General features: G+C 37.8%; 2 protein-coding genes across 2 annotated transcripts; both read left to right on the forward strand.

Moving 5' to 3' along the window:
* The first annotated feature begins 6,466 nt into the window (after nt 1–6,466).
* LOC117635070 (probable auxin efflux carrier component 1b) lies at nt 6,467–9,756 on the forward strand. Its single transcript, XM_034369401.1, has 6 exons — nt 6,467–7,968; nt 8,367–8,640; nt 8,727–8,812; nt 8,936–9,093; nt 9,171–9,247; nt 9,339–9,756. Exons 1-6 carry the CDS (start codon nt 6,837–6,839, stop codon nt 9,403–9,405), a joined length of 1,794 nt encoding a protein of 597 aa, XP_034225292.1. The 5' UTR covers nt 6,467–6,836; the 3' UTR covers nt 9,406–9,756.
* Nucleotides 9,757–15,298: 5,542 nt separating this feature from the next.
* LOC117634699 (transcription factor bHLH106-like) lies at nt 15,299–17,049 on the forward strand. The gene is made up of 2 exons (XM_034368886.1): nt 15,299–15,790; nt 16,469–17,049. Exons 1-2 carry the CDS (start codon nt 15,461–15,463, stop codon nt 16,892–16,894), a joined length of 756 nt encoding a protein of 251 aa, XP_034224777.1. The 5' UTR covers nt 15,299–15,460; the 3' UTR covers nt 16,895–17,049.
* The last annotated feature ends 10,258 nt before the right edge of the window (nt 17,050–27,307 follow it).

Genomic DNA, 27,307 nt, shown 5'->3' on the forward strand with positions numbered 1-27,307 from the left:
GACACGTGTTAATGTTCCATTGGCCCTTGCCGTTGTGGCCAATCAGGGACCAGTATGTTGTGTAAATAATAGAGTGTGAATTGCAAATGTGAGCTTATTTATTATGGCATTGAAGAGCGCCGCCTGAGAGTCTGAGAGCGGTGGAAAACAAGGACTGTGTATTAAATAAATAAATAGTAATAAAATCTTTTTTTTAATAATAAAATTAAGAAATAAAATCAATTGCAGCAAGTGAAGGGGCATTAATGGCATACCTCTATGTCACTCGGCATCACCCTCGTACTAGCCTTTGCTACAGAAACACTATAGTGGTCCCAATTTTCACCTTGGTTACCAAGCAAGGAAAACAAAAACAAGAATAAATCTTTTGCATCCTTGGGGCTCAAACTTTTCTTGGATTTTAGGGTGGAAAGATTATGGAAATTACAGTGCTTTTTTTTTTTTTTCAATTGAAAGAAAGAAATTAATTTTTCTCATAAAGAGGGAAAAAAAAAAATCAAATTTTCATGGGAAAAATGTTACCATGCAGTGCAGCACGCAAATTAGGTCTCCATAGTGTTTTTTTTTTTTTTTTTTTTCATTTTTCAGTCATTTCACTAGGAAATTGTTCACCTCAAAAAGTGTTTTTGTGTATTTTAACATTTTTGTGTTGATTTTAAGTCAATTGGCTATAGAATGGGCTCAATGTGCCTATGTATAGTTTAGTTTTGAGCAGTGGCGAAACCATGAATTTATGTGTTGGGAGGCCAACATATAAACCAAACAAGACATTAAAAAATTTCAAATTTTCAACCTTAATAATGTTTGGAAAAATAAAAAAGCAGAAAATAATTGTTTATCCAATTAGGTATCAAAATAACACTCGTCGTTCTTTCATATCTCGAAAACCATTTATGACTGAGTCAATGCTAAACTTTCATGCAATTTCCCTTTTGATGTACATAATCAAAGAGTTTGTGAGAAATTCGTCTTCCATCTTGTTACTAAGCCTAGTTTTTACCATACGCATAGCAGAAAATGATCCCTCTACAGTTGCAATAGAAATAGGATGAGTAAGCACAAGCACAACCACTCTATAAACAAGTGGATATGTCGTTGATCTTCTAGTTGTTACCATCCATTGAGATAGATCAGAAATGGTTGACAAGTTTTCGAACTCTGGAAGTCGAACGACGTCATTCTCAAAATGTTGAAGTTATCTTCTCGAACCTATCTTCTCATGTTCTTCAAGGTCTTGCGGGTAGAACTTATCTACCAATTGACAAATATCATCAATTCTAAAAGATTTATTCACTTCACAAGGATCCAAAGCCGACCCCAGAATAAGCAACTCTGTTGTTTGATAACTAAATCTGATATTTAATTATTGGAGTTGAGAATCTATTGCAACATAAAAAATATCTATCATGTAATAATGCTTAATCGTAAAATCATCTTGTTGATGGCGAGCTTGACCTCGTCTTGCAACATAGTGAGCATTTATATCTAGGATATCTATGTTCTGTGCTTCACACAAACAATTCACCTTGGTAAGCAAAGAATCCCATCCATCATCTCTTAATTCTTGGATGAGTGCTTTAGTGGAAGAAACATGATTCATGGCATTTACGATGTGTTAGGATTGACATTGCAAAGCTTGACAAAGATCATTAGTGGTCTCCATAAGTTCTTCTTAACAAAGATATCCATAAGTTCTTCATAAGATATAAGATAAAGACAAATTCATATGAAATTATTGCCTTATAAGCTGCATCAGCATCTCCTCGTTGAGAATAAGTAGTTCCATTATCAATTATATTAATTAGAACTGTGCATGTTGCACTAAACATATTTACCAAGTTAGTAATTGATTTCAAATGAGAATCCTAACGAGTATCACTAGCACCTTGTAAGGTGCCAATTTGGTTCATTCTTTTTCTGGTCACGAGCTCATCAATTGCAATCATGTGCTCAATTTCAACAGCTTGAGCATTTTTCAGTTCCTCATTATGCTTGCATGAAGCACCAACAATATTGACAATATAAGTCAATTTAGTGAAAAAGTGGTGAACATGAATAACTTCTCTTGATGATGCAATTAATGCCAATTGTAATCGATGTGCCAAACAATGAATAGTAAGCATATGAAAAATCATTCAAAATCATAGCTTGTAACCCATTCCATTCACCTAGCATGTTACTTGCACCATCGTATCCATGTCCTCTAATATTTTGAATATTTAGTGAAGTATGAGACAATATAGAGTATATACCTTTTTTCAGCATTAATGCCTCAGTGTCTAACACATGAACAAGCCCAAAAAAAGGCTTTTGAATAAGACCTTCTTTGTCAACAAATCGCAACACTATTGCCATTTGCTCTCTCTTGGATTCATCACGTGCTTCATCAACAATTATATAAAACTTTGATTCCCCAATTTCTTCACAGATTGTTTTCTTCACTCTAGTTGAAAAAATATGTAAAATTTCATTTTGGATCTGTGGTGATGTGTTAGAGCATTTTTGGGAGCTTTATCTAAGACAACTCCATCAACTTTTTCATTATATGCAGCCAATATTTCTAACATTTGAAGAAAATTTCCACGATTGATTGAATTCTTTTTTTCATCATGGTCTCTAAAGGCACATCCTTGGAATGCAAGCCACCTGACTGCTTCAATTTTTACCTTAAGTCATAGTCGATTGTCTACAATTTGTTGGGAAGAATAATTCTCAATGACTTTCTGTATATGTTGGGATTGATTCATCAAATCCAAACATGATATTTCGGCAATTTTATGAGGGGAGTTAGGATCTTTCCCCTCATGATTTAGAAAAGAACACTTTTTTCCATCTCTAACTTTCTTCCAACTTTGAAATCCCTCAAGAGTGAAAGCATTTTTCCCAGAATGTTCAGATGGTTTGTTAAAAAGATAGTACAGTAGATAAAAAGCTACATCTTAAAGAATTGATGATATTTGTCAAAAATCATGAAGGAAGTTGAACCAAACAAAACCAATTTAATACTGTTTGGTTCAGTAGGTTTGGACCTAAGTCCAGTTCTCTTTCTTTTGCATTTTTTAAACATTGTTAGCCATTTTTGTAGAAATATTACCTAAACTTATACCTCAGTTTCAATATGTCACCTTAAAGAAAAATTTAAGAGAAATGTCATCTTAATTTTTCAAAATCCATTATTTGTCATATGACTTTAACACCATCCAATTTCCCATCAATTTTGAGCGTATTTTAGTCTTTCCATTTTCAAGGGTATTTTTAAAATGGAAAAATCAGTATATATAAAAAAAACACAGTGGGTGACCAAGCAAACTTTAGATCCTTCAACACAAATAGAGTGGCGTAAGTTAATTAAACTATGAAGACAAGAAAGGTGGTTGGATTTTGGGTAGGAAGCTTAAGTAGTTTTAAATCAGATATCTGAAAATTTTAGACATGCTCAATGAACGCCATAAAAATATTCGTACATGCTTGGAGAGACAGAGATAGAGAGAAGAGGGAGGAGGGGGGGTCCTATGTGATGTATTTGGGTGTGGGTGTGGGTGGGGGAGAAAGGGAGAGAGAGGTCTCTTTTTTCTCTCCTTGAAAATGGAAAGACTACAATACCCTTAAAAATGGATGGAAAATTGGTTGGTGTTAAAGTTAGATGACAAATCATGGATTTTTAAAAATTAAAGAGACATTTTTCTTAAATTTTTCTTTAAGGTGACAAATTAAACTGAGGTATAAGTTCATGTGATATTTCTACAAAAAATAAAAAATAAAAAATTTCAAATTTAAATAATTAATATAACTCAATTCAAATATCCTTATATAGTTATTACTTCATTAGAGTATTATAAATGTAAAATAAAATATAAATAAATAAATATACACATAACGGTTCAGTTTGGTTTAGGCCGGTTTACAAAAACTCAAAAATCAAAATCAAACCATAAATAGTTTGGTTCGGTTTTTAAAATGTTTGACTTTTTCTTGGTTAGTTCGGCCAAATTGATGCCCACCCTACTTGCTTGTTAAAGGTAAACCTATAGAAAGCTTTCATCTTTAGGATTTAAGACGACAACCTCTCAATCCATTTCATCTACTACTGCTTTAGGTTGTGTTTGTAGGTGGTATTATAGTTTCCAAGTTCCAATGTCCAGCTTAATCTCAAAGGTTCTTTGGGGCATTTCGTTGAACAATTGGTGGGAAATCAGAGGCCGCCACCCAACCTTCCATGGGGTTGTTATAAAAGCTGCCATGGAGGTTTTCCGGCATTCAAAGGGTCAAGGGACCCTGTTTATCCCTATGTGAGTCTGCCACTGCTTGTGACAGTCATGCCAACCACTATTTCACATTCGAAAGTCAAACAAGTTTGTTGGCTCATTGTATTATAGTGAAGGATAAAGATATTCATACAAGAGATGAATAATTCTGAAGGCTTTGACATTTAGAGATAAATGGATGATATTGAGAATAAAAATTCGAGGGTTGAGATGTTATAGGGCTCCTTTTGTTCCAACAGCTTGACAAATGGGCTTGGGCTGCCGTAAGGAAAAGGCAAGCAAAATTTTCCTTGTGACTGAGTTTGAGAACCAAGCTCCAAAAAAGTTTTGAAAAGTTTGTAAAACCTTAGAAAACACATTTGGTTCCTTTCACCAATAACCAGATGAACGTGACAGATTAGTAATATAGCTTGGCTTAAAAAGCTTGTGGCATGGGAGCTAAGCCTTCATGAGTTTAGCAGTAGAGAGAAAGAGCACGAATTTCTAATGGAAACGAAAGCTTAAAGTAAGGGGGAGAGATATTTGGGAAGATTTTGACTAAGGAAGAAAGGGAGAGATAGAAGTAGAGAATGAGGTGTCTTGAGTAAATTTCCAACTAATCGACAAAAGCTTGGTCGTGCTCTGGATGGTGGTGTGTTTGCTGGGCAGAAAGAGTCTCCTTTTATAGGCGCTGGAACCTTTAATTTTATCAAGCCTCTCTCTTCCTTTTTCTTCACTTTCTCCCATTCACTCTTATTTGGTGAAATTTCCCCAGCCTGAGCATATAGGCACCAAGCCTTTTGGGGTTCCAAGATCTTCACACAATTGGACCTCTCCATGTGAGTGAGGTGCTGCCCTCTTTTTATTATGGTTTTCCTATTAGAGCTTGCAAAAGAAAGAAACAGGGGTAAAGGCATTAGTCTAATGGGTATTCCTCTTGCGCATATGAATCTCCGTTGGTTTTTACAATGGCCTGCTATTTGAATTGGTTCTGAGGTTTTTGACAAGCTAGATACGATGCTAGATATTTTATAAGGTACTGGGCTGGGCTTTTCTAAGGTATTGGGTCATTGACATTTTTATTTCCAGCGGCTAGCTAATCCTTCATGGTTTTGTCAAGCTGATGGAAACAACTTATTTGCTTCTTTCTTTGTCAAGGCGCTGGGCATCTTAGCTGGTGCGAGATTTTCCTAAGTATTGCAAACTATTGAATATCTTCCTAAGGCATTGGGCCATTTTTTCTCTCTCCCTTGCTTACCCATATGTTTGGGTTCAAGAAAGGGACTTGAGTTTTGGTGTTCTGAACTAGCCCAAAACTTTCATCCCTTGAACATCAATGGGTCTCGTGAATACTTATAACCATCTATACCACAACCTACTCAACAAGCCCCAGACGTTCACGTGGCTTGGGTCCACTTAAGCTTGCAGCGTTGCTCGATGTCAAACTAACTATTTTCGTTTGGCATGTTGCATGTTTGCTTGGCGTGGCATGTGGCCCACAACTCGTGCAAGCGCATCCGATAAATTTATGCGTATCCTAGTCGGGCTTCTTCCTCAATTAAGCGTTGCGTTGAACTAGAAATATGTTTGGACCCAGCCTTAAAGTTTTTGGGCCTCAACAGATAGACATGAGAGATTCTGTCCAGCTATTGAAAATAAAATTTTATAATATTAGAATCTCAAATTTTATACAAATACATGAAAATCCAAATGTACATGAAAGTTTAAAATTTCTAATGAAATTCTATGTTATCAAAATTTTAAAAAATTAACACAAATAAATTAATACATGACAATCTAAATTCATTTCCTCCATTGTTGCAAAGACTACATTTGCATAAACTGCATGGAAATCTTATTTTTTACATCCTAAATAGGCATCTCCCCACTCTAAACATTCTTATAAAATTATGTAGACATGAAAAAAAAAAAAAAAAAACAGTGAAGAGAATCTTTTGAAGTCTTTCCCTTTCCTTTAGCTTTACCTTCCTCTTCATCCCCTTTCTTTCCGATGCTGTTTGGTCTTTTCCCTCTCAATTACTGAATTACTTTCCCTTTGTCTGAGATATGTAGAGATGCCTATTGCCAACTCCTCTACGAAAAGACTTAAAAAAGTTTCTCAAAAGCCCTCTGCTTTTATTTCTTTGTCTGCCATTAAAATGCCATAAATATAACCACTTTACTTCTCTCCCATCCCCACTTGCCACCATCTCTCCCTCTCCCTCTCACGCTCTCTCTCTCTCTCTCTCTCTCTCTCTCTCTCTCTCTCTCTAGGTAGAGAGAGAATAAAAAACTCTGGTCATTTTCCGGCGGTTGCTCTCGTTTTCACTTTACTTAATATCTCTCATTTTCCATCTTTGTCATTGACCCTTCACCTGAAAATGGGTTGATATTTTGCGTCCAAAGTCACACGAAAACTGGTTTCATCTGCTTTATCTCACCTTGGGTTCTGCCATTAATCCCATTTTCACATCTGGGTTTCCTCTAATCCCAACACAACCCATCAAAAACAGAGAAAGGCGCGACCTTTATTAAGCCAAAATAAAAAAAAAAATACACACACACACAAACACAAAGAAAGAACAAGAAAACATGATCAGTTTAACAGACCTCTACCACGTTCTCACAGCTGTTGTGCCACTCTATGTGGCCATGATCTTAGCCTACGGCTCAGTGAAATGGTGGAAGATCTTCAGCCCTGATCAGTGTTCGGGCATAAACCGCTTTGTGGCTCTGTTTGCAGTTCCTCTGCTCTCTTTCCACTTCATCTCTACCAACAATCCCTATGCCATGAACTACAGGTTCATAGCAGCTGACACTCTTCAGAAAGTCATAGTCTTGGTGGCCCTAGCAGTATGGTCAAGAACCAGCTCAAGAGGCTCTCTAGAATGGTCCATAACTCTCTTTTCTCTCTCCACTCTCCCCAACACTCTGGTCATGGGCATACCCTTGTTAAAGGGCATGTATGGAGATGCCTCAGGCAGCTTGATGGTCCAAATTGTGGTCCTCCAATGCATTATTTGGTACACTCTGATGCTCTTCTTGTTTGAGTACAGAGGAGCTAGGCTCTTGATCGGGGAACAGTTCCCAGACACTGCTGGCTCCATCATTTCCTTCAGGGTTGATTCTGATATCATTTCCTTAGATGGGAAAGAGCCGTTGCAAACTGAAGCTGAGGTTGGTGAAGATGGCAAGCTCCATGTCACTGTCAGAAAATCTACAAGCTCTCGCTCTGAAATCTACTCCAGAAGATCCCACGGACCCAACTCTGGCGTTTCCTTAACTCCAAGGCCTTCGAATCTAACAAATGCTGAGATTTACAGCCTTCAGTCTTCAAGAAACCCAACTCCCAGAGGCTCAAGCTTTAACCACACTGATTTCTACTCCATGGTGAACGGCAAGAACATGAGCAATGCGAGTCCAAGGCAGTCAAATTATGGAAATGTTGGGTTTGATGAAGAGGCAGGCGGAGTTGGGATGAGAGGAGGAGCAAATGGGGTTTATCCGCCGGGGAATTCGGGGTATCCCGCACCTCCTACAGCCGGAATTTTCTCTCCGGTGACAGGGCCCAATGCGAAGAAGAAACCCGATGGGGCTGATGGCGGTAAAGATCTCCACATGTTTGTTTGGAGCTCAAGCGCCTCACCTGTGTCTGAAGGAGGCATTCATGTTTTCAGAGGTGGAGAGTATGGCAACGACATTGGTGGGGTTGCTCACCAAAAGGGTATGCTAATTTGCCAACACTAATCTTTGAGAATATTTGTCACAAGGGCATGCTTGTTTTGGCTCTATTATTAGATTGTTGTGTTTGTGATGTGTAAACTATTTGTTAAGGTTTTGGATCTTTCTGTACATTTATGCAAACTGTATTTGTCTGGATGAATGTGGGATTTGATTTTTATCTGCTTGTGGGTGAAGAAGTGGGGTTTGTTGGATTTTGTTTGTTATGCCCTTTCCTGTATGCCCCATTTTTCTCTTGTTGCTTTTCCAAAACAAAATCCCCTGTTTTTTGTTTCTGGGTCTTATTTTGTCATTACTGGTGACTAGTGGATTTGCTTTTTGTCATGTCCTTTTTTCCTCATGTTTTGATCTGCAACAATTGGTTTTTGCTTTCATATTTAGATTATGATGAGTTTGGCCGAGATGAGTTCAGCTTTGACAACAGACCAAATTCAAATGGGGTTGACCGGGAAGGTCCTGTGCTTTCCAAGTTGGGTTCAAGCTCCACCACTGAACTCCATCCCAAGACGGCTCATGGTGAACCAAAGGCCACAGCTATGCCACCTGCTAGTGTTATGACCAGACTGATTCTTATCATGGTTTGGCGAAAACTCATTCGGAACCCAAACACTTACTCCAGCCTTATTGGCCTCACCTGGTCTTTAGTCTCATATAAGTAAGCATAACTAAATTGTGAAATACTTTCAAGAGGGGCTTTACAATCATAATTGGAAGTTTATAATCTGTGTTGTGATTTTTCAGGTGGCACGTTGTTATGCCCGCAATCGTGGCCCGTTCAATCGCCATTCTGTCAGATGCAGGTCTTGGAATGGCCATGTTTAGTCTTGGTATGTTAAATTTGCAAAGTTAATGCTTTTGTGCTAAATATTGTACAACTCTAGTTGGACAACATGTTCTTAGATGGCTGAAATATGTATTATTGATGAGCATTATCTTTGATGGGATTGCAGGCTTGTTCATGGCATTACAACCAAAGATGATTGCCTGTGGAAATTCAGTTGCTTCCTTTGCCATGGCAGTTCGATTCCTCTCCGGTCCGGCTGTCATGGCGGCAGCCTCAATTGCTGTAGGACTGCGAGGTGTTCTGTTGCACATTGCCATTGTACAGGTAATGAAAGTTTGCCTGTGGAAAATTCTTCAAAGGCTTCAATGGATAACAAATAACCTTTTGTTCTGTGATTTCAGGCAGCTCTTCCACAAGGGATTGTTCCCTTTGTCTTTGCCAAGGAATACAATGTTCATCCTGACATACTAAGCACCGGGTTCGAAACATGAACTCTCATCTTGATTGTAATTCCACTGCTTAGTCTTAAACATGTAGTAATCTGATATAAGCAAGTTTGTGTTGTGCAGGGTTATTTTTGGAATGCTAATTGCTCTGCCTATCACATTGGTTTACTACATCCTGCTTGGACTGTGAAACAGAGAATCTCTTAACTTGTTGAGCAAACAGTAGTCATAATGTAGTTCTCACCATTTTGGCATTGGGATTTTGCTTTTTGGCTCTCTAACAGAAGAACAGCATAGATTTTCAGAAGAACGTAGACAAGAAGAAGATAGAGATGTGGGAGGAAATATAATGACAAGTTCTCTTCACACAAGGTAGATAGAGAGAGAGGAGAGAGAAGAATCAGAGATGGAGAAATGAGCTTTTGTGGAAGCTCTGCTACTTTTTTATTCTCATTTTACCTTTTTCTATGAACCTTTTGTGCCTTTGTTTTTTTGTTCTTTTGATGAAGTGAAGCTTGTTTGTAGTTGGAGATGCCCTCTACTTTTTTAGCCTTTTCTTTTTTCCTAAGGTCAAAAAGGATTTAAACCCAACTGGAATCTCTATGCAAGAAATTTAAAGCCAAACCCAAACTGCTTTTTCTATAAGAAAAAGTCTGCAGCCAAACAGTGGATGCCTTCCGCAGCCTAACATATCAAATGCATGCGAGTTTATTGGATTTTGTGGTCTTTCTGCCTTTTGGGCAGTGCTTAATGTTACCAGCTGTGAGCTTTGACTTGAGTAAATATAGCCCAATATAATACATATCTGCTTTTTTCTCAAGCATTTAAATTTAATTTTGGTCATATCTGCTTGGAACTTGAAAATGAGAGGCATGGCAAAAGCTTTGCAGGCAAGCTGCTAGAAAAGATAAAGCAAATGTATAGCAGCAGCCTAGCTGACATGCTGAGGGGAGCCTATCTCCATAGCCAATGTCGGTTGGTATTGCTCAAAGTCTTGCTTTAAGGATGTGTTTGGCAGACCTTGTAAACCTCTCTGCTGGCTGGTCTTTGAATTGGGGAACACTAGAGACCGCTGAGAGAGAAAATTGCTATCCAAATGTGAACGAGGAGCTTAAACTTTAACTTTTGCAGCAAGTTGCCCAATAAAGTTTCTGCTGAGAATATTTATTTTCCATAAGAATGGAAAATATTTTCAACCTTTTTATAGCGTGTGATTTGAACCTCTTTTTGCTCGTTGTGTTGTCTCTCAACCAGTGAAAAGTTCTTCAGCATGCTAGTAGGTCGGGATGAGTGGTTGCTTGCTGTCCAGGATTTTTTCTAGGGTTTGTTGCACTTAAGTTGTCACGCTTGGATTTAACCTTAAACCAAATCGAAAGGAGTGAAATCCAAATTCACTTGAAAGAGTAGTTAAACCAAGATTGTTTTACATAGTTATGGAACTTCTAGAGTATATTATCTTTCAAAAGTACAACATTAACCTTTTAAAAGGATTCTAAAGCTTTTAAGATAACCACAATATCTCATATTTCGTGGTCAAAACGTCAAAAAGAGCTTAACTTCAAGTCTAATATTTTCTTAAAGGGACTGGAAATGGTGTGTTATAAAGCTCGGTAAGCAAAAATATTCATGGCCACGAGTGAGGGTGAGGACCACAACTATATAGGAGCTGACACACAAGTAATATTCCAAATTTGCTATATTTTGGGTTCTAACCCGTTTGTTTCATGAGAAAGGAGGTCTGTGAATGTGAAATCAATTGATTTTCCATATTTGGTAAGTCCATACATGGGAAATGGTTGCTTGGTACATTGGCAAGTAGGGAAGAAAATGAAGTCTTCCAACCAAATTGGGTTTTGTTTTCCCTCATTATGGGAAAGTTTGGGGAAATGAGCAAACATTCAATGCACATTTTTCATAATCATTTTGTCTCCATTAACAATTTAGAATTACAATATATCATTAAATACACTTATTTTTTATTTGATTTAATATGGGTATAATTGAAAAATTATACAAACTTTATTTTTCATTCATACTCAAAACAAATATGATAAATGAAATAAAGTGAAATCTCCCGGTTACTTTCCCGGCATTACCAAACGTGGGAAAGAAATTTTCCATTTCTCATTCCTTAAGAAATAACAAGGAAAATGATTTCCTCTTAAATCCGTTCCGCGAACCAAACGAGACTTAAGAGGACAAGAAATTTTTGTAGCCCTACTGCGAAATGAACTAAAGTTTCAAGTCTTGACCTAAAAGTTTCAAGGTTCTTCTATTTTCACTTTCCAATCTGATTGAAGCCTAACAAAATTCTTTTGCAATAGGAATGAAGTTAATGAGTTCTCTTCCCTCCTCCATGCCACCGCACCATCTAAATCCCATAAAGAGAGAGGAGAGAGCTGGAGAGCAAATCTTGAGGATACAGACTACTTGTCAAAATGTACATCTTCTCATCTCATGACACACACAGCCATCATAATCATCCTTCATCATTTCAATTCATCAAAAGCCGCATCTTCAGTTAAAGCAAGCTAGATTTATGGGTCTGCTATAAAATATGTAGTTTGGGTCCTTCCTTGAGAGAGAGAGAGAGAGAGAGAGTAGTCAATGATGGTGATAATTAAAGAAAATGGTATTAAGTATTCAAATGTGTGAGTGACAGCAATCTCAATCAAAGTGACTCTGGTTTGCTTAAACTTTTTTTTTCTTAAGTAGTGCTTCCACCTTTTCTCTTCCTTTTTCATGGAAAACCTAATTGAACCAGGAAAGTTGTATGCAGAGCATGAGATGATTCTACAGAATATAATGATGAAACCCAGCAGCCACCTTGTATTTTTAATCATCTTTCAAGGAATGTGCAGCACGTGTGCCACTTGGTTCACATTGCCCCATTCAAACTTTTCTTTGTTTTATGCCCCACATATTATATAAATATAAATGCATATGTTATTAGTTGTAAAGTCACATGGAAGAGTACTAGTTTTATAATAAGAGAATGTTTGTGAATACATGGGTTATGTGAGAGTTTGGTGTTAGTGGCGACCAAAAAGTCTGTTTTTTACTTAATAAAATCAAAAGATAAAAGCCGACGGGTTTAGAAAGAGCTTTAACTTGCAGATGAGTGATTTCAGGTTTTAATTTTTATGGCATCTTGATATTATATGTGTAATCTTCTTGTCCAATATCGTTAGTATAAAAAGAAATTAAAAAGGAAAAGGAAAACCAAACAAACAAAAGCAGAATGGTGGGGTGTGTAGGTACTTGTTGCATCCAGTGCGGGCTCAAGCTAATTTTGAGTAGCTTTTCTTACTTGAGGCCCAAAATATATCAGATACCCTACAACTCACTGTATAGCCCAAATAAAAAAGTCCTAAACAAAAAGAGACCACCCAAAATTAAGAAGAGAGGACTACTGAAATTAAGAGCCCGCGAACAATACTTCATGGCCCATCCATGTAAAAACAGATCCAAACAGCAAGCATCTTCGCTTATAGGATGCTATAACGAGGGGTTATTGTGAGGGGTTATAATAAGAGGGTTCATAATAGTCGTTCGATTCAGTGCATAATTATTATTGAACTGTTGGATTGAACTCCCTCATTATAACCCCTCAACATAGCCCCTCATTATAGAAGGTCCTCCCCCTTTGCTTAAAGCAAAAATTGATGTTTGGTCTAAGATTCGATCTAAACTTGTGGGTCCTTAGCTCCCATTCCACAAGTTTCTCATGCCAAATATTTTCCACATTATCGACACTTTCTCAAACTCAAGTAACATCCTTCCACTATTAGACCATATGCCCCTCTGTCCATCTCTCACTAACATATATTGCTATGTTTTGACACGAAAGAAATTAACTGTTTTATTTCCCCGACTAAATTGTTTCCATATTCATTTTCTATGCTTATATATATAGTCCCATTCTATTGAGAGATCCTTTAAATAATTTTATTTGAATGATACCCTTTAGGGTACTCTACGAATTTTTTTCCAACGATCCAAACTATCTATTTTTTAAATCAACATTCATAGATCATCCTTAAAAAAAATTAGACAAATCGGAAACCGTTTCGACATCTAATTGTATCCTACAAAATCAATGAACATGGTGCTCCAAGAAAGTATTAAAATTTCAATTACACAATTGAGTGGTCAAATGATATCGGATTCAAGTAATTTTTTGTAGAGATAATTTTTGAATGATTATCTAAAACATAGACGGTTTGAATTAGTGAAATACAATACGGAGTAAGCCTTACAAAAATGTCCATTAAATAAGTTAATTTGAGGGATCCTCAAAGAAAGCTATATATATTCCAAAATGTACGACGGGCTGTCGTCAAGTGATCTTACCCAAGACAAATGCTGCTTGTTTTTTATTTTTGTTTTTGTTTTTGTGGTCCATTACAAAAGTAAATATAATGCTTACAAAAACATGTCGAACTATCAACAAGAATTAAATGACCAGGCATTTACACTCGACAAGTAGATTCTGATTTGAATTCCAAACTGGAAAATGTGCAACTTTTGTTTGGAAAAGAGTAAACCAACAACAAAAATGGCTTGACTTTTGCCCCCCGGCCCTCTTTTCTTTCGTACCAATTTGAAACGAAAATATTCACATTGGGAAATAGTAGGCGGGTCATGTAACACATTGAAATTGAGAAACTTGATCTTAAATAAAATAAAAGAGTTACTTACGCTAATACTCGCTGAGGTTTTTAATTTTTTTTTTTAAATACCTTTAAGATTTCAGAAATTACATGAACACCCATTGAGGTTTTAAATTGTTTTTACAAAACGCCTTTCCATTGACTTTTCGTTCAAAAATTGATGATTTGATATAAAATATTTCTTCAAATGATAAAGTTAGCCTTTGAGATTAGATTGCACATACATTTGTTGTTTGTTATTTACATAATTTTTATTATATGAAATCACTGTCCAAGGTCGCAAATGTGATTATTGTTCAAGTTATGTATGTGAGTGTTTGTGCATATTCTCAAACATTTGAGTTACAAGTCTCTTACTAATTAATTTTTTTTAAACAAAAAAAATAACATTTTGTCCACACATTGCTTACATGGCTTCCACATCCACAAAAAATGCATGACCCACGTATTCTATATCATCAGTTAACATAATTTTTGATGGCATGTGCCAATTGCTACATGGAGCAAAGCCAAGGTGGCTAATTATAAATTTTTTTTGTTTAGGTGGTACTTGACAAAAGCCTAAATGCATGTGATATATAATATTTAGTTCTTTTTTCTATGCAGATGTACATACATTATTATTGTGCATACGTCATTGTAAATAATGAGGAAAGTATGGAGGGATAGTAGCAAATATATGGTATTCTCACGGTAATAACGTCCGGATGTTCGGACTCACAAAACCCCTTTCCATTGATTTTTCGTTCAAAAATTGATGATTCTAAATGATAAAGTTAGTATTTGAGATTAAATTGCACTTACATTCATTGAGGTTAATTTTGTTATTTGCATAAGATTTTATTGTATAACTATAAACACATCAAGCTTTGGATTAAAAATCAATAAAAATGAGTTTTGTGAAAACAATTTAAAACATTAGGGGTGTTCATGTAATTTCTTAAACCTCAAGGGGTTTTGTGAAAAAGTCAAAAATCTCAGGAGGTATTCATGTAATTTCTCCATTTTTTAATAAACAATTAACGAAAAGAAATTTTATAAAAATAATTTGAAACCTCAAAGGATATTAATGTAATTTTAAAAGCTAGTTTTTTTGAAAACACTAAAAATCTCAGTAGGTGTTACTTGTAGGAAATTTCATCCCATTATCTTATACCTTTTTTTGGAGACATGCTATGAAGAGTTTTAGTGGCCCTAGAAAATACCGTACAAAAAAACAAATGGAACTGAAAATTGCAGAGCATTTTATCGTCATACTCACATCATCATATAAGAATTCCACTTTTTGTCATCCCTCCCTTTTCCCCAATAAAAATAAATAAAAATATAAAACCCATTTGGACCCCAAAATTCACGGATATATATAAAACCCTAAAGACAAAAAGACTAAACCACCGAAAGTCTCCCAACGCTTTCATTTCATTTCAGTACACACACACACACACATATATATATATGTGTGTGTGTATCTCACTCATCTCTCTCACTTGGTCGGTCAAAAAGCAAATCAGAAAACAAGAACAGTACTCAGTGAGAAAAAAAAAAGAAACTTGACTCAGACAAGAACAAGATATGCAGCCAGCTGATCATCAAAACCAAGAGCTCTACCGTTTTTTGGCCCAAAACGGGTTAATTAACATGAACAACAATAATGGTTCATATGTTGGGTTTCCAGGAGGAGCTAGCTGTGATCAGTTTTCAGCTATGCAAAGCTTTTGCAGCTCTTCTTCTTACAATTATTACCCTCTGGAGGTCTCTGGAGTTAGCACTGAACATGAAACCTCACCTCAAGACAGAGCCCTTGCTGCTCTCAAGAATCACAAGGAGGCTGAGAAGAGAAGGAGAGAGAGAATCAATTCCCATCTCGATAAGCTTCGAGGCCTTCTTCCTTGCAATTCCAAGGTACTCTCAGTTAATTATAATCACATATATCTGTTTTTTGCAAGGTTAATTTTGAAGTTTGTTTTTGGGTTTGTGTTTGAAACTTTGAACTTTGCTCTTAATAATTTGTTTTGCTTTGTCTTAGATCGTTTCTCACTTCATCCACATTCATTTTTCTCTTTGTTGACTGATGTTTGGTTGGTGAGAAAAGAAAAAGTTGGCAAGTACTGCTGGAATTGGAATCCTAGACTAAATCTCCCTTTTGACCAAGGAATCAAAGATTTTATGTTCATTGACTTGTGCTAAATTACAAGTTTTACTAATTAGAATCAGTACTTAAATTATTTTTTTGGTACTAGTGTAAGGATCAAGTGTTTTCACTAATTCATTCTGAATTAATTAAATTCAGAGAAAAAAAAGTTTCTTCTAGTGAACTGCTTTTACAAGTGAAATTCAAAGATCTTGGATCTATACAAAGCTTAGGTTCTTTTAAAGCTTTTGAATGTTCAAACTCTAAGTACTGTCTGAAAAAGAAAAAGGGATGAATGGAATTGTAGTACTCAGACTGGTCTTTAGTGTACATATACTGTATTTGGGAAAGTTGCTGAGCTTTTTACAATTAGGGTTTCTTATTATTATTATTATTATTATTTTTCTTCTACTTCTAATATATATTTTTTTTATAACCAAAATTATCAGACAGACAAAGCCTCGCTGTTAGCAAAGGTGGTTCAACGAGTGAAAGAGCTGAAACAACAAACTTCAGAGCTCACTGAGCTTGAGAGCTTCCCTTCTGAGACTGATGAAATCACTGTGCTCTCTTCGGATGATTATTCAAGTGATGGAAGAATTATTTTCAAGGCCTCTTTGTGCTGCGAGGACCGGACCGACCTCCTACCTGATCTAATTGAAATTCTAAAGTCCCTCCATCTCAAGACACTCAGAGCTGAAATGGCCACCCTCGGAGGAAGAATTCGCAACGTGCTTATCGTTGCTGCGGATAAAGATCACACCATTGAATCAGTCCATTTCTTACAGAATGCGTTGAAGTCTTTACTAGAACGCTCAAATGCTAGTGAAAGATCGAAAAGGCGACGCGTATTAGACCGCACATTAGTCCTTTAATTAGTACTAGTACATATTGCTAAAATGGTGATCATAACTATTTTCAAGTTTGTCTTTCATTCTATATATTTTCTCATATATGTAATTTTATTTGAAATTAATTGTGTGGGTTTGTTTTTAATTTATATATGGAGTGGTTTTTTTAGGGCTTTCAATCTCAGACTCAGAGCACTCTTGTTGCAATTCGCATGCATGTGATCCTTTGTCTTCATGTAGCAAAAAGAAACCATTTTAATGAATGATTTTATGAAATAGAAGATCGTAGATTCTACTGCACGTGAAGTGTGAATATGGTGTCTGTAAAAGGAACGCTTCTATGAGTTTTCATGCATCTGTGAAAGTTTCTCAGAGGCTGAGCTAGCTGCTCTGAGCTCTCAAGTTCTGAACATATATATATATATATATATATATATATATATATATATATAACACTGATTCTCAAGAAAGCATGAAAGAGGAAAATTATGAAATTCTTAGATTTGAGATGAGATATGATGTTTGCTTTAGTGTTGATATATATGGTGAGCAGCTGAGACAGTGAGAAGGAGACAGTAAAGGACATGGTTTTTCAGCCCCAAGAAACCGAACGCTGTGCTTCCATTTCCAGCACAGCCTGAAACCAAAAAGAAAAAAAGAAATTCCAGACTTCAGAAAAGAGAAAACATTCTCACACGTATCAAGGCGGATCCTTGTCTTTGAGTTTTAGTTTTGAATTAAGGAAAATCATACGCTTACCACATTTTTATACCATACCACCTCTTTAATAAAGATGACCCTATTTTATTGGTGGGTTCTATCTTTATCAGAGATGTGGTATATAACGTGGTATAAAAATGTGTTAAACATATTACCCTTGAATTAATTCACACTAACTACTATTTTTTCTTTATTATTTTATTCAGAAGATAATAAAAACAGAATGTACTTGCTATTAGGTAGATTCCACTATTTTTGTCCTCATGTGAATCCAAACCCACTACTAGAAAAGGGGCTAAAGAAGGCCACAGATTAATTCCTTTTGCACACACCAGACAACAATGTCGCGATCTAACTACTTGTTTGTACCAAAATTTTCACTTCTCTGAGTCGTTTTTGGCGGACGCGTTCATCTAAATTTTAAAGCACGATTAGGGTTAGCTTGAAGTCCAAGTTAGATAGGTTAAGACACCTATAAATATAACGTTTAAGCCATCAAACAAGACTTCAACCCATATGACTTCATATACTCTAAACATATTTCAAAGAGATCTCCGGAGAGATTCCTGAGCGATTTCAATTCTTCCGAATAACATCCAAATCCGAAATTACCCTCAAAGATTTCTCTGTCACGCCTTGTTGCTGGTATGATCTCCAGTTTGTTGAGGGTTGGGCTACACACCCCATTGCCAATTGGTTTTGGGGTGGAACCTTAACTTCCTTCATAGTATCAGAGTAAGGCTTCACGTGTTGGGCCCAACGGCCATACGTGCTTCCACGTCACCCAATATGTGTTGTTCACGTGTTAGGCTTGAAAGTTCACCACACGTGCCGGGGCGTGTTGAGGGTTGGGCTACTCCCCCCATTGTCAATTGGTTTTGGGGTAGAACCTCAACTTCCTTCACAGTTGACGTTCATCCCAACTAAAGATTGTTGCAACAATGAGTCCTATATTCCTCTCTCGAAATCGAGTTCAATTGCCTTTTTTTTTTCTTTTTTTTTTCTCCTATTTACTTTTCTTTCTTGTTATCCATTGAGACAAAATATTTAAAAAAGATATTTACTCATCATTAGTAATTATTATTGAGTCTAATCAAGGCTTGATTATGTTTGACCAAACAATAGTGGCTACACTTCACAAAATCTTGTTGACCGAACAATGGATCTCTTAGAGCTATTGTATCCAGGTGTCATCACATTATAGGGTTAGCTTGAAGTCCAAGTTAGATAGGTTAGGACACCTATAAATATAACGTTTAAGCCATCAACAAGACTCTTCAATTCCTTCAACACAACAGACTTCAACCAAAAGTAGTTCACATGTTCTACACATATTTCAATCTCCACAGAGATTCCTGATAGATTTCAATTCTTGCTGGTATGATCTCCAATTGACGTTCATCCCAACTAAAGATTGTTGCAACAATGACTAAATTCCTTTCTCGAAATCGAGTTCAATTGCTTTTTTCAATTTACTTTGCTTTCTTGTTATCCATCGAGTTCATCATAGTGATGGGGCTCGCACTAAATATACAAAAAAGAGATTTACTCATAATTATCAATTATTATTGAATATACAAAAAAGAGATTTACTCATAATTATCAATTATTATTGAGTATAATCAAGGTTTGATTGTTTTTTACGAAACAATAGTGGTTATTGATGCAATTTTCCTCTCGGGTAGATTCGAGAAGATCCTCGCATCTATTCGCTTTTCCAAGATTTCTTGCAAAATAAGAATGGTCAATTGGAGAACACTGGTGATGTGTTGGCTAAGAGCCCTCCAATGTTTAAGTCAGAATACAGTCTCAGAGAGATGCAAATATTTTTGAAGGAAATGAGTTTTCTCTTAGAGAGAGAGGAGAAAGTCACTACTACGATTTACTATTTGCGCGACGGAAGTTTGCGCGACGAAGGATATTTCGTCGCGCAAGGAGCACATTTGCGACGAAAAAAATATTCCGTCGCGCATACTACAGAAAACTAGCGCGACAAATAATTTCGTCGCGGAAAAAGGCTATGCGCGACGTAAATATATTTCGTCGCACAAAAGTGGCGAAGTCTATGTTATGGCGCCAAACTCTTGCGCGACGACATATGGCGGTAAAAAAATTTTGGCGCCTATTATGGCGGTAAAAAAATTATCGGTATTCGTCGCGCAAAGATGGACAGAAAATTGGCGCCTATTATGGCGGTAAAAATTTTTTGCGTGACGAGAGTTTTCGTCTCAAAAGACAACTTAGTGCGACGAAAAAATCAACCGTCGCGTAAGAAAACGAGGGAAACTTATTTTTGGCGCGAATATACAGGTGGGTTTTTGCGCGACGGAAAAACCGTCGTCGCGTAAAGTGTAATAGCTGTGCGCTCTTGCGCGACGAAATATTTCATTTGCGCAACGAAGTTTATACTTTGCGCGACGCTAGTATACGCGCGACGGATTTTGTGCGACGAATAATTCTCTTCGTCGCGCAAAAAAGCAGATGTCGACACGTGATTGCGCGACGGAAATGTTGTTTTGTGCGACGGAAAAATGGGTTTTCGCGACGGCGTTTTGCGCGACGAATTTTCCTCTTCGTCGCGCAAAGTCCTTCTTCTCCATATTCTGTATGCTGCCTCTCTCTCATTCTCCCTCCCTGCTGCTGCTCTGCTGTGAATTCTGTATGTTTATTAGGTATGTATTTTTTGTCGTTAGTTTAAATGTATTAATGTAAATTCGTACTAATGCTATTAATTTTGTTCTCGTTAGGGATATTTGTGATTAGTGATTGGTGGAGAACGATTGAGAAGGTATGTTATTGTAAAAGTTTGTTTGTTATGTTTGTACTTTTTTTGTGAAGTTATATGTTTATAATGTTGTGAAATTGTGCGTGACGTAGCACAATGTGTTGTGATGTACGAAGTTAATTGAAATTAACTTCGTACTTTTATTTTTATGTTTAGTAACACGAAGTTTCCCGTTCGAGATTAGTTGGATTTCGTGCATGGATGCGTAAGGCATGACTGCGGTCCAATTAATTCTTGAATTGTCCCATTATTTGGACAGTTTGGTAATGCATAGTGTTGTCACATAATCTTCGGCTACAGGATTAGGTTTCGATTGTGGAGATTTCGGTGTCATCTCGGTACGTTCTTCGGGTGGTACGTAGGTATTTATACCTATGCCCACTTCAAGAACTGTGTCGAGATGCTGCCGAAATTAATCCACGTCGAAATCTAATCTCATGTAGCCGTAGGTTACGTGACAGGACTATGCATTCCCGAATGGGATAGGGCCCTTACCGGAGGCATAAGGTGACATTATAACTTCGTATGAAGTTGTTGTGATTGTTGTGTCGTGATTGTGGTTTCAGGAATTATGAGCAGAAGGTGGATACAGAACCCGAATAGATGCGCAGACGAATACTTGGATGGAATCGAGGATTTTATTGAGTTTGCACGTAGACACAACCCGGGTGCAACTAGAATCCGTTGTCCTTGTAGGAGGTGTAACAACACGTTGTTTGAGACAATTGAAAATGTTGGATTTCATTTAGTAAGGAATGGAATGATTGAAACATATAGCATTTGGAACCTTCACGGCGAACAAGTAGACCATGCTTCGTCTTCAAATGCCCCAAGAGTGGACAATGTTGAACCTATTGTGGATCCTAATGATCAAGTCATGGGTATTATACAGGATGCTTTTCCATTCGCATCGACCAACATCAATCAGGAAGGGGAAGATGACGTGCCTACACCAATAGACAGTGCGGAGTTTGAACAGTATGAAAAACTGTTAAAAAATGCCAACCAAGAGTTATACCCGGGGTGCGAGAGTTTTTCCGTTCTCACTGCCATTGTGGAGCTAATGCACGGAAAAATAAAGTATCGTATGTCGAACTTGTGTTTCGATTACTTTTTGGGGGTTTTCAAGAGAATGCTTCCGACGGACAATTGTTTGCCGAAAGACCATAAACATGCACAGAAGGTGTTGCATGGTCTTGGATTGGGTTATGAAAAAATCCACGCTTGCAAAAACAATTGCATGTTATTCTACAAAGAGCATGAAACGTTGGATACATGCCCTATATGCAATGAGTCGAGGTTCAAAATGACATCCCAGAATAGAACGACTAAGATACCACAAAAAGTGATGCGTTATCTCCCCCTTAAACCTAGGTTGCAGAGATTGTATATGTCGACGCATACTGCCACAGACATGAGATGGCATAAGGAAAAACGGGTAGACGATGATGTGATGCGGCATCCTGCAGATGGGGAGGCATGGAAAGAGTTCGATCGAACGTTCCCCGAGTTTGCTGCTGATCCCCGAAATGTTAGATTGGGACTTGCCACTGACGGATTCAATCCGTATGGGGTTCTAAACCAACACCACAGCACTTGGCCGATTTTCGCATTCCCATATAATTTGCCGCCTTGGAAATGCATGAAAAAAGAATACATGATGATGACTGCTTTGATAACTGAGGATCCTGGCAGGTCAATTGATGTGTACTTAAGGCCTCTGGTTGATGAGCTGAAGGATTTATGGACAAACGGTGTTCGCACGTACGATAAATCAACTGGGAGGATGTTCACTTTGCGGGCAGCAGTTATGTGGACTGTGAATGATTTCCCAGCATATGCAATGGTTTCTGGGTGGAGCACAAAGGGTTATATGGCATGTCCTGTATGCAAGGAAGATGTAACTTCTGGTTGGCACGCAGGAAAAGTTTGTTACCTTGGTCATCGGAGATGGTTGCCATGGGACCACGAATGGCGGGAAAAAGATAAAGAGTTCGACGGGAACACAGAGCGTCGCCTAAGACCTAGAGAATGGTCCGGTGATGAGATCTTGGAACAGCTGAACCGTTTGGATTTTGCTCCGTTCGGAAAAACAGTGAGTCGGACCAGACCTTCTACACATTTGAACTGGACGCACAAGCCTATGTTTTTTGAGCTCCCATATTGGTCGAAACTGAAATTGAGGCACAATCTAGATGTGATGCATGTTGAGAAAAATGTATTCGACACATTGGTGGGCACGATTCTAGATATCGAGGGGAAGACGAAGGACACGATCAAAGCTCGTCTTGATTTGGAAAGAATGGGCATACGAAGGGGTTTATGGATGAATAGGGACAGTGATAAAGCTAGAAGGGATCTTGCATTCTTTTCTATGAAACCGAATGACAAAAAAGAGTTCCTAAAGTTTGTATCGTCTGTCAAATTTCCCGATGGGTATGCTTCTAATATCGCACGTTGCGTGAATGTCGATGGGGGTAAATTTACTGGACTTAAGAGCCATGACTGCCATGTGTTTATGCAACGCCTACTTCCTGTGGGTATTCGACACCTACTGCCGGAAGATGTGGTGAAGCCAATCATGTTGTTATCCAGATTTTTTTCCCAACTGACGGCAAAAACATTGCGAAGGACAGACATGTTTCAGTTGCGCCATGACATTGTCCAAGTCCTATGCAAGTTTGAGATGATATTTCCGCCAGCTTTCTTTACAAGTATGATGCACGTGATGGTTCACTTGCCAGAAGAGGCATTGCTTGCTGGTCCCGTCAACTATCGCTGGATGTATCCAATAGAAAGGTATATAATCTTTATCATTTGTGTATGCATCATTATCGACAGTTTGCTAATTTGTATCATATCGTTTTATTTTGGCAGGCTTCTCGGAGAGCTGAAAAAAAGTGTACGCAACAGGGCAAAGCCCGAAGGATCAATTATAGAGGCTTGGGTTCAATATGAGTCGCTTACTTTCTGTGGAATGTATTTAAAAGATGTGGAGACGGTTTTCAATCGTCCTCAACGCAATAAGGACGGAGGTATGAGAAATGAAAAACTTTTTGTTTTTGCCCAAAGCGCACGACCATTTGGAGATCCTGGACGAGGAGAGTCGTTTTCTAGAAATGACATGGAGGTAGCGCATTGGTTCGTACTGAACAATTGTGATGAGATAATGGCCTACTTAGATGAGCATGAACAGATGATGAAGCGAGAACATCCATCACATTTGGTTGCCCTGGAAACACCGTGAATTATTTCCACAATGGTTTTTGGATTCTGTAAGTTATAAGTGTTTTGTAATTGACAAATATAAATTGTAGTATTTAATTTTGTCATACTAACATGTAAATGCTTTTGTATACTATTAGGTGAATAAATTGAAATCATCGAATTCCCCAACTTACAGTGATGAGTTATATAACTTGGCGTTCGGCCCAATTCGCGCTGAATTGTTCTCGGGTTGTAATGTTAACGGCGTCAAATTTTTGGGGGCCGCACGAGATGACAAGTTGTGTACGCAAAACAGCGGTGTCCATGTCCCAGGTGGAGGCGAAAGTACGGACATTGATTTCTATGGCAAACTGACAACTGTAGTGCAATTGCTTTACAAAGATCGATACCAAGTCATCATGTTTAAGTGTCGATGGTTCGATACCAACCCAAATAGGGCGGGCAAGTGTTAAAATCGACCATGGAGTACTGTCTGTGAACATTAACAGAACTTGGTATGATGACGACCCGTACATTTTGGCAAACATGGCGTCCCAAATTGTGTATCTAGATGACCCTAAAGCCGGAACGGGTGGAAAGTTGTGCAGAAGATGGATCATAGGAACGTGTATGATATACCAGAACTAGACCCAAGTGACAACGACGTCGACAATGTGGCTGACCAACGTTTAGAATCTTCAATGGAAAATGATGCGGAAACACTTCGAGATACAAATGTTATACAAGAACCGTTTCAAATAGAAGGAGTGTCTTCAGTCGAAATACCGATTCAGTCAATTACAATTGACCTCGGTGATCTTCCCCGATACGATGTTGCAGTGGGCCCTAGCAACGCCGATGATGCAGTTATTGAGGAGGAGGAGGAAGAAGATTGGGAGACCGAGAGTGATGATAGCGACGATAACGAAAGTTATTATAGTTCAGATGATGAATAATGAATTTATTTGTAAATTTATTATGTTAGTGTATTCATTTTGTGTAATACAAATCTTTTAATATATGTAGTTGTGTATTCATTCTCCACATTTCATCACAAACTTAATTGGAATGTCAATACTTTAGTCAGTACTTATTACGATCCCATGCTTGTTGATTGGTTTTTATTTATTTATTCATGCCTTAAGGCCTCTTCAATTATTAATTTTTTCTTTTGAGATATAGTTATTTCTTCATGTTTAAACAAATAATTTAAGTCATTTCTCCAACATTACCTGTGTGCCACTTAATTTTCTTCACTTTGGTTCATGATTAGTGGCATCAATCTAGTCAAACCGATACATTCGGTTGATTCAAATCTTAATTATCAATTTTGTTTGGTTTTGATGAAGAAATACAAAGCCTTTCCAAAAAATACAAAGCATAAAAAATGATGAATACAAAACCTTTCCAAAAAATACAATGCATACACAATTTGAATGGAGTTATGGCGCCAAATCTTTGCGCGACGAAGAAACATTATCGTCGCGCAACAATACCATACGCGACGCATAACAATGCGTCGCGTAAATTTTGCGCGACGAACAAACATCGTCGCAATGGTTTTCGCGACGAACACGAATGCGTCGCGTATGGGATTTTTGCGCGACGAAAAGAATCTCTTCGTCGCGCAAATATATATTAGGTAACTTTATAGTATAATATATACACACATATATATATATATATATCAAATTGGCGATCGAAGTAGTTGATTGTATTCATATGGAGTGTAGGACTGTTGGTGCAAAAAATCATCAACATCGGAGTTCAAATAACCGTTCAATCATCACTTTTTATTTAGAACCGTCGAAAAGTTTTACCCCGTTACTTAATCTCTGAATGTTTTTTTGGGCCGAATTTTGCTGTCTATGATCTCGAATTATAAAAAAACAAGTTTGACGGCTGGATGACTGCAACTAGTTTCGTAGACTTAGTGTGCTATCAAAATCATATATTCACCAAAAACTCAAAAATTTGTTCATACATTTGTCAAAATGTAACTTAACGTTTATGCGGTATCCCCTAGTGTAAAAATCAGAAATTGAAGATCAAATTCAGTCATTGTATTCATATAGGGTCAACAAATGTTGCTGTAAAAAATGATCAAAATTGGAATGAAAATAACCGTTAAATCATGACTTTTCATTTATAACCGTCGAAATATTTTGTCCCGTTTTATGATATCTGAATGTTTGGTCGTTTTGATTTTTGGCGTATACGATCTCCAAGTATAAAAAAATAAGTTTGCCGGTTGGATCATTGAAACTATTTTAGGGTTTAGGGTTTAGGCCTTACGGCTTAGGGTTTAGGGTTTACAATTTAGGGTTTAGGTTATGCGCGACGGATAAGGTTACAAAACCATATCGTCGCGCAAAGTGAAAGTCGTAATGATTGCGCGACGGATAAGGTTACTTTCGTCGCGCAATCTAGGACACAAAGTCCACTTCTCCATCCCCTTTCAACACTTAGTGAAAATTTCAACCGAATGAAATTCTAAACTAGCGCGACGAATAGGACAACAACGTCGCGCAATCCCTCGAAAACGTCGCGCAAAGTGAAAGTCGTATTGATTGCGCGACGGATAAGGTTAGTTTCGTCGCGCAATCTAGGACACAAAGTCCACTTCTCCATCCCCTTTCAACACTTGGTGAAAATTTCAACCGAATCAAATTCTAAACTAGCGCGACGAATAGGACAACAACGTCGCGCAATCCCTCGAAAACCCAGACACCAAATTTTGGCAGCCAGATGTGTTTTGCGCGACGAATCGAGAGCCTCCCGTCGCGCAAAAGGTAGAGACCCTTCAGTTTCAGTCTCCCCCTAAACCCTAAATCCCAAATTTTTGGCGGGCAGAATGTGTTTTGCGCGACGCGACGCTTTATTTACCGTCGCGCAAGGGTTAGCGGCGCGACGCTTTCGTCGCGCAATGTTCTTTGCGCGACGCTTACTGTCTTCGTCGCGCAAAAGGCACACGAATCCCAAAAATTTTAGCGGCCAGATTGTGTTTTGCGCGACAGACAAAATAGTGTTCGTCGCGCAATGTTCTATGCGCGACGCTTACTGTCTTCGTCGCGCAAAAGGCGCACCAATCCCAAAAATTTTGGCCTTCAGAATGTGTTTTGCGCCACAGACAAATTGGTTTTCGTCGCGCAAGATTCATTAATGCCATTTTGCGCGACGGAATTGTCGTCGCGCAAGATTCATTAAAACGATTTTGCGCGACGAATTATTTCCTGCGTCGCGCAAACTGTATTAAATCTGCAGAAACGGCCCGAGGCCTCCTTCTTCCCCATTTCTCTGGTTTTTCCTCCTTCCCTCAGCCGTCTCTCTCCGCCGCCACCTCAGCCACCTCCGCTCGTTCCGTGGCGTCCTTGCCGTCGCCGTCGCCACCGTAGCCTCATTGTCGTCGCCGTCGCCACCGTAGCCTCGACGGGAACACAGCCGCGCCGCTGCCGCTTCTCTTTTCTCTGCACCACTCCCGCTTGTCTTTTCTCTGCGCCACTGTAAGCCTCCATCAGTTTTTATGAAGATTTCAGTTTTTTGATTTTGATTATGTGTTAATTCAGTTTTGTATTTTTGTATTTGTGTTATGAAGATTTCTGTCATTTTGATTTTGATTATGATTTTGTATTTGTGTTATGATTTCTGTATGTTTGTTATGATTGATTGGCTGGATGGATATGTTACTGGTTAGATGATGGTTGGTTAGGATTTTGTGAATTTTC

The sequence above is a fragment of the Prunus dulcis genome, chromosome 7 (assembly GCF_902201215.1).
Source record: "Prunus dulcis chromosome 7, ALMONDv2, whole genome shotgun sequence".
Lineage (NCBI taxonomy): Eukaryota > Viridiplantae > Streptophyta > Magnoliopsida > Rosales > Rosaceae > Prunus > Prunus dulcis.